This window comes from Poecilia latipinna, unplaced genomic scaffold (assembly GCF_001443285.1).
Source record: "Poecilia latipinna isolate Pla-1442-1.1 unplaced genomic scaffold, P_latipinna-1.0 Scaffold49, whole genome shotgun sequence".
In the NCBI taxonomy this organism is placed as follows: domain Eukaryota; kingdom Metazoa; phylum Chordata; class Actinopteri; order Cyprinodontiformes; family Poeciliidae; genus Poecilia; species Poecilia latipinna.
Genome location: NW_015112665.1, coordinates 418,750 through 427,009, shown reverse-complemented (window position 1 = coordinate 427,009; position 8,260 = coordinate 418,750). Strand labels below are relative to the sequence as shown.

General features: G+C 38.8%; 1 protein-coding gene across 2 annotated transcripts in view; it reads left to right on the top strand.

The window, feature by feature from the left end:
* Window positions 1-8,248, top strand: part of LOC106958632 (cytosolic non-specific dipeptidase-like) — a 14,261-nt gene extending 6,013 nt beyond the window's left edge. The window contains exons 2-12 of one of the 2 annotated variants that reach the window (XM_015050629.1): window positions 388-469; window positions 1,717-1,860; window positions 2,082-2,244; window positions 3,381-3,469; window positions 6,154-6,354; window positions 6,437-6,521; window positions 6,592-6,752; window positions 6,831-6,995; window positions 7,260-7,401; window positions 7,506-7,653; window positions 8,038-8,248. In XM_015050629.1, the coding sequence (XP_014906115.1) occupies window positions 410-469; window positions 1,717-1,860; window positions 2,082-2,244; window positions 3,381-3,469; window positions 6,154-6,354; window positions 6,437-6,521; window positions 6,592-6,752; window positions 6,831-6,995; window positions 7,260-7,401; window positions 7,506-7,653; window positions 8,038-8,104 (1,425 nt within the window). In that variant the 5' untranslated portion in view covers window positions 388-409 and the 3' untranslated portion in view covers window positions 8,105-8,248. Of the gene's footprint in view, window positions 1-300; window positions 470-1,716; window positions 1,861-2,081; window positions 2,245-3,380; window positions 3,470-6,153; window positions 6,355-6,436; window positions 6,522-6,591; window positions 6,753-6,830; window positions 6,996-7,259; window positions 7,402-7,505; window positions 7,654-8,037 lie in introns of both variants that reach the window. The other variant, XM_015050620.1, reaches the window with a different exon arrangement.
* The last annotated feature ends 12 nt before the right edge of the window (window positions 8,249-8,260 follow it).

The following is an 8,260-nucleotide window of genomic DNA, read 5'->3' as shown; positions in this document are numbered from 1 at the left end:
GCAAGATATAATTCCTTAATATTAATGAAAAATTACTAATTCCACTGCCAGATTATTTAATTTATAACAGGAAAAACATCTTGTTTTAAGTGAAATAATCTAGAAAAAAAGAGAATAATTACTACTTTTTATTGGTATATCATTACTAAAATACACTGAAGTATCTATTTCTGCAAAGAACTTTATGTTGCACACGATAAGCAGGAAGTAAAATGTCTCTGATGCAACTTTCTCACATGAGTCTTTTTCTTTTTTTATATTTACTTTCTCATTTGACTCCTGGAGTTTGTGCACAGTCAGCAGGTTTGTTGGTGGGCGTGTCTTTGTGCTCATATATCTGCTCCAGGTCAGAGTTAAACTCTTCACTCTGCCTGGTTTAACCCTCAGCTCCTGCCTGTTGTTGGGAAAAATGGCTCACCTCCCAGCACTTTTCAAGTACGTGGACGAAAACCAGGACCTCTACGTCAAGGTATGTCTTATCATCCAGTGTTTAAAGGTAGCACTTATTGTCACTGCACTGTAAATGCAAGATGGCATTTAATAGAAAATAGTGAGTTGACTTAAATCAGTTTTTGTGAAATTGCTATCAACTCTCACTTTTAGTAAGTTACTTATAATTCGAGGTTGAAACTCACTCTATTTGAGCTGGGTTAATTTAGAAAAAGGACGTTTCTGCTTGTGTTGGAAAGTACTTTGACTCAATGCTGCCTCCATCCAAGTACAAATGCTTCACTTGAGTTCTTTTTCTTTTCTGGAGCCAGTAATTTATCTAATCTGATTCGCGATAAAGAGATAGAAGAGCATCCGCGTAGCAGAATGTATCATTTATCCTAAGCTAGGCTACAGTCAGCTAACTTAATGCTTTTTTTTTGGGCCATTAACACAATTAATGTAGTTTTTTTCTACATGCAAAAGTCCCAGCCTGAAACCTTTGTATTGTGTTTCTGGTATTCCTTTAAACAAACCTGCAAACGACAGTGATGATTGAGAATGAATTAATATTTATTTTATATGTCATTAAACAAAATATTTTTTGTGTAGGTTATGCATTTCAAATATTTGATTTAATTAGTGATAATATGCAGAGGGGTGTTGCGTTGTTAGAGGCGTCAGTCGTAGACGCGACAGGTTCAAATCCCGACCCGATGACCTTTACCTCTTCGTTAACCAATTTCCTGTCTGATCACTTTCAAATAAAGGCCAATAAAAGTTAATGAAAGAAGAAGTGAGAGGGGAAGGACAAGGACTCGATCAGGAAAATTGGTTTAATTTTTTTGCTAGTCTTGATTTAGTCCTGCTTACTTAAAACCAGTGTTTCTCAGCCCTGGTTCTCACTGCCCCCCTGCTCTGCATGTTTTAGATGTGCCTCTATTCCACAACAGCTGATTCAAGTGATTGCATGACCATCAAGTACTGCAGAAGCCTGTTAATCACCCAGAGATACAATTCAGGTGTGTGGCAGAAGGGAAATGCCTAAAACATGCAGGATAGGCGGGGCGGTGAGGACCAGGGTTGAGAAACACTGATTAAAACAAATGAAGTTTACGTTCTCACGTTGCATATTTTTCTAAGTGAGGTGAAGTAGTTAGACTTTACGGGTATGTGCCAATCTGTATTACTGTAAAACCAGTTGTTAAATTCAGTTGAAGCCCAACTCTCAGTCTAGAGAATGATTGAAAAGCCTTTGAGTAGCCGTGAGTTTGTTCTTTCTGCCAGCGCCTTGGAGAATGGGTCGCTGTCCAGAGTGTGTCCGCTTGGCCCGAAAAGCGCGGGGAAATCAAGAAGATGATGGAGATGGCAGCCAAAGACATCGAGAGGCTGGGGGGGACGGTGGAGCTGGTGGACATCGGGAAACAAAAGGTGATCATTTCATCTTCTTTATGTTTCTGAGAACACAAATTAAGGTCAAACTGATTCGAATAATTATGTTACTAATTATATTTTACTCCTTTTTATTGGTTATGATGAATACATGACTATAAAAGACTAAAGTAACGTCCTGTATGATACCAGAAAAACCCGATCTAACTGCTTGCAGTTCTAGTTTATTTTTAATATTCAGTGTTTTTTTTCCCCCGCAGCTTCCCTCTGGAGAGGAGATCCCTCTGCCTCCCATCATCCTGGGCCATTTGGGTTCGGACCCGGCCAAGAAGACGGTGTGTATTTACGGCCACCTGGACGTCCAGCCTGCTCAGGTCGAGGACGGCTGGGACACCGAGCCGTTCACTCTGGTGGAGAAAGACGGTGAGTTCAGAGCAGCTTTGAAACGTAATGTGGAAAATCAAAGGGCTGAAAGTGAAACGGCTTCACCAGAACTCAAAGTGATCGTCTGGAATCCTTCCTGAAAGTGTAAGACTAAACCCAAAAGGATGAATTTGGAGGTTTCTGTTTTCAGTCTGTCTTTGTGTTGTCTTTGGCTGCGTTTTGAGGACATGCAGGATGTTATGACTGACATAAAATATCTGGATGTCCTGATGATGCGATCAGACTTCAGTATTATCAAAATTACGCCATCAGAGTTATCGAAGCGCAACATTTTTAAAAAATTTTATAGTTTTCCACCGTTTAAGGTAAAAAAATGCTCCAATCCATCGTGTCTGTAAAGATCAAAGTTGCTGTTTTTGCTGTAATTTCTCAAACCCAGCTTTGCGTTTGTGCTTTTATCAACATGTAATCATATCACAGATGGCTGCACATATTCAAAGTCCATTTCAGCTGCCTTCATTTTCTGAGCAGAGCTGCATTTTCTTATCTGAGGACGTCAGAGGTCAGGTTGAACTGTTTTCAACAATTAGGAGCTGACTTTATTTTTAATGCTGCAGCTCTGTGACATCTGCTTTTCTGTTGCTTTTTTGTCTTAGTTCATCAAACAGATTTACTGTAAATATCAGACTAAGATGGCCTGTGTAAATACAAAAGCCATTTAGACAATGTCATGTCTTCAGATGGTTTAAATGTGAGTGAAATTTAACCTAGGTTGACTTTTTACATTTGAAAACATGAATAAATCTTTGTTTTCTACAATCAAATGATGGTAAAACGTCTCCACTGGTATCAACTAACGCTGAAGCTTTCATTCTACTCTCTGGTAAAAAAATCAGCTGACTGAAAGTGACACATTCACTTCCTTCTGACTCCTACATGCTCAGCGATGTTTAGTTTAGCTTCTTTCCTCTTCCCATCTTGTCACATATTCTGTTTAAAAAGACTAAACATGACATTTAAACCAGAATAAAGGATCTGATGCGACACAATGCTTCCATTAAGAACTGGAAATTACATTAATTATATATTTTTTGCAATGTTTTGTGAAGTTAGTCGATGTCATAATCGAATCCCAGGAGAAAAAGATGCGAATAAAGCCTGAGGTGTGTTTGTAGGTAAACTCTATGGAAGAGGATCCACTGACGACAAGGGACCAGTGCTGGCCTGGTTTAACTGCATCGAGGCCTACCAAAAGATAAAGCAGGTACAGTTTTTACCCTGATATAAACCAGATTGGTTTGTGCTTTAAGTTTCCTACCTTTACTGAATGTGCTGACTCTCATCTTCACAATGTATTCATGATTCTGCAACGTTTTTTGTCCACTTCACAGTTTTTGTGCTCTGCTTTGTTGGACATTTATTGGTGCATTGAAACTATAGCAAAATAGTTTGTTTTGGTTTCTCTTTTTACCTTTTCTTCTCTGTGAAAGAAGAATAAACATTCACACCCAACTCACAATGTGACATGGTGAGTTGGGCGTGTATCTTTGTTCGCTGAAAACATCAGCTTAAAATGTACTGCTGGAAGCTCAAGGAAAACAAGATCTGAGCTCAAGCTCTGGCTAAACAACCGCTGTATGTTATTGCATAGCATATGAGAGCTAGCATGTCTTCACACGTTCAGGTATTTTTGTTTCCGTTGCAGTTTATGTGTCGTGCAGAAAGTTATGCAAACAAATCGTTTTGTTTGCTTCATTTCCTTTAAATGATGCCGTTTTCCGAGATTTGTTTTCATTATTTAAATGTTAAATAGTTCAACCTAAATCCAGCTGGTTGTTTTAGACTGCAGGGATTGATTATTGATCTGTGTTTTCTCTACTTGGACATGGTTTAGAGATGATGTCAAAGCAAAGGTAGATGATAATATTTCAGTGAAGTTGTAAAGAAATGCAAACTGATTTTATTCATTTGCTCACTAAGAAAGCTAAATCAAGTCAACGGTTTACCCAGAACGATTACAAAAGTATTTTTCTTTTTTTTTTTTTACATATTTGTTGGTCTCAACACTTATACTTGTTTACAATAGTTCATCATACACCTGTATGCTGCCACCTTGTGGACAGCTGTGATAATAATTTAAAAAAGCATAAATGAAGAATATTTAACCTGTCCTTTGCATAATAACTTACAGATAATATAAGAATAAAAATATAGATAATGTCAAGTAACAAATAAGGACTCGTATAGTTTACATTTGTGAAATATTGATTTTATACTGGAGGGAAATCATGATATTGAACATCATGAATCATTGATGGTTTTTACCCAAAATTTGAACTGTTGCTACATTTTCCTTTAAAATACTTCAACAGCAAAAATGTTTAATTTTGTTATTAAAATGTCAGACTAACCAACTTTACCTAATAAATATATTTTACAAAAAAATACTTGATTTTATGGGCTACAGTTAGAATGCTTTTTATTTTCTTAGGCTGATGGGGATTATTTTGTACCAGACGATGATGCAAAATCATCTTGTTGGTCGTCTTTCAGTCAAATTAAAATGAAAACAGTCCAGACTTTTACTTTGAGATTTGTATTCGGTGGGTTTGAGTGAGGCCCAAATATCGATCCCTGTTGCACTCCACATAGAAGAGCCTGAAATCGATTAGTTGTTCTTCTTGGTTGTTTCTTTCCTGCTGGATGTGAAGTCAGTGTGCTGTTGGAGTTATTTGGTAGATCAGCCGCTCCTGGGAAGGTTCAACACCTTTTTAAAAACAATATAGCATTTAAACTAACTTTAAATCTTCTTTGGCTTTCTTAGAAATTAACTTCTTAGGAATGTGACCATAGGAGTGTCGGTGTAAATTATGTGCAACAGCAGTTTTTTAAATTCGGGTTTAAAAATGAACCAAGCCTTGGTTTAATCATTATGTGAAGGCTGGATACGCTGCAGTCGTGTCAAGACGTTTCACTGAGAACTCTGACGTTGTCAACAGGCAGAAAAACAGAAAACTGACCCACATTAGCGCAGGGATAGTCCACTTCTTGGAAGGATCTGAGTACATTTGGCTAATGTTCTCATAATGAAGGGTCTTTATCACCTTTAACTTTCCCGGTTTCAGCTGTTTATGGCCCACTGAAGGCTTTTTTTTTAGATAAAAATTAACCCTGAGATTTTCAGTCGGGTTTTAAATTACTTTATAGCAGGCATTGTGCTGTTGAGGTTTTTTTTATTTCATCCTCCTGGCGACAGAATCAAGAGACCTTGTGATCCTAGTACTTTTGAGATTTAAAGGGGATTTATTATGGAAATTTACATTCTGCATGTTGTCCTTCTATTTGGGTCTCGGCTTCTTCTAAAAACAAAAAGAAAACACTTAGCCTTTTTACTGGTGCCTGGAAAATGAGCCGTTTCAAAAACTTAACCAATGTAACATCACAAATCAGGCTACTCCCGTCACCTAGCAACCCCACCGAAGCCCAGCCCATTACCTATCAACCTAAACTGAACTCCAGCACATTTGGTCAACTGGCTTTACTGGCTAAAGCCAGTAAAGCTTTAGCCAGTAACCTGACAACAAAAAGTCAGGTGTTTTGTTGTTGACTTGCCATCCAAAAACTACTTGCTGCATCCTTGTTAGTTGTACAGGAGGCTCCACTTCTGCTTTTCAAAGATGTATGGTTGCATAATTGCACATCTGTTTGCAGCCATTTTCATGTGAATGTAAACATTGAGTTTTCGGGGCGTGGCCAGCAGCAGCTTATTGGATTTAAAGTGACAAGACACCCTAAAATGGTTAAATCTAGAAGAAGCTCAAATAGGCCAAACTAAAATCTCATCATCCAAGAATAATTTTCTGTGAAAAAAATGTAATGAACATGTTTTGTTTGGCCCATAGACCCATCCTAACCAGTTTAAGGAAGTACCTTTTATCTTTCCTTCAGGATCTTCCCATCAACATCAAGTTCTGCTTTGAGGGGATGGAGGAATCTGGGTCTGAGGGTCTGGACGATCTGGTGTTTTCCCGAAAAGATTCGTTCTTCAAAGATGTGGATTATGTCTGCATCTCTGACAACTACTGGCTGGGAAAGACCAAACCTTGCATCACCTACGGCCTCAGAGGAATCTGCTACTTCTTTGTAGAGGTAAATCCACCTCAGGAGTAATTTTGTAGTTTTTTTTGTAGAGTAGTTTTACAGATTTTCTACATTTCCAACTGAACCTCAGGTAGAGTGCAGCGATAAAGACCTTCACTCTGGCGTCTTCGGCGGCTCGGTTCATGAGGCCATGACGGATCTCATTTCACTCATGGGTTAGTAGAGATGATTGTTGAAGTTTTCTACAGTTCTTGTATGTCAACGTTGTTCTCTTTACCTTCACAGGGTCTCTGGTTGACAAGAGGGGAAAGATTTTGATTCCTGGGATGTACGACAGCGTGGCTCCTCTCACAGAAGACGAGAAAAAGCTGTACGAGAAGATCGACTTTGACTTGTCCGAGTACTGCAAAGACGTGGGAGTTGGAAAGCTGCTGCACGACAGCAAGGCGAGAAAACAATCTGACATTTACTTCATTCCCTGCCTCATTCAGAACCACCAACACTTTGCTTCTTTCTCGTTACAGGAGCAAATCCTGATGCACCGCTGGAGGTATCCGTCTCTTTCTCTGCACGGGATCGAGGGAGCGTTCTCCGAAGCCGGAGCCAAGACAGTCATCCCCCGCAAGGTCATCGGCAAATTCTCCATCCGCCTCGTCCCGGACATGGACCCCAAAGTCGTGGAGAAGCAGGTAAGTGCTAAAATATGGCTGAAGCTTTATTTTGAAAGGTTTATGCAGATAAACTGTGAAATATGCAGTAAAATTCAGTTTGTTTTAACAATTACAAACCATATTTAATAATTCATTTGCTTATATTCGGATGAAATAGTCGAATCTTGCATTAAATGGGACATTTAAACAAAATAACCAGTTTCAATCTGTCAGTGTTTAATTTTAGTTTTAAAAACACCATGTTTGTTTTTTACTCAGTTTCTGTTTATTATTTTTATTTAGGTGGTTGATTACGTGGAGAAGAGGTTTGCTGATCTGGGAAGTCCAAACAAACTGAAAGTAACGATGGGTCACGGGGCCAAAGCCTGGGTGTCTGACTTCAACCATCCGCACTACATGGCCGGCCGAAAGGCCATGAAGACGGGTTGGTTCAGAACTTTACACACACCCGTCTTCCTAAGCAATCAATATTTTACTCATGTGTTCACATGGATGGTTATTTTCCTCCGTCTCCCTGATGCGGTCTAGTTTTCGGGGTGGAACCGGACCTGACCCGTGAGGGCGGCAGCATTCCCGTCACTCTGACGTTCCAGGAGGCGACGGGCCGGAACGTCATGTTGCTTCCTGTTGGATCCTCCGATGACGGAGCTCACTCCCAAAACGAAAAACTCAACAGGTTCGTCACAAACACAGTGAATGTAATTTGAATGAAATTAAGAAGTGAAAGGTAAAGTAAATAGAAGAATTCAAGGTTTCTCCCAGAGAACCTGCTACGCCTGGTGGTTTAGTCATTCATCCAGCAGCCGAGTTAAAAAATGTTTAAAGTTGACAGGGAATTTTAAAATATCACTTGATAATGATGTGCTATTGAAAGATTAGAAGGTTAATACCTGAACACCAACTATAAAGTCTTAAAATATTCAAACATTAAAAAAAAAATTAAATAACTAAGCAATGCTAAGCCTGGTGGCCCGCCAGGCTTAAAATACACAGAGGGAAACGCTGGAATTATTTTATCATCCTGCATAATTTAAATCTTCTTTTTTTATTTGTTTTTCAGATCAAATTACATCCAAGGAGTCAAGATGCTGGGAGCGTACTTCCATGAAGTCTCACAGCTGGAATGAACTGATCACGTCTTAAACAACGTCTTTACTCGGACACAAAGTTTTACTTTTCAAATTAAAGTACCTTCTGTAGATTAAGACAATAAACTCTTTTTCATTCTTACTCTATGCTCTCCTGTTTAATTAAAGGATGAATCTCTCAGATCAAACTTGATT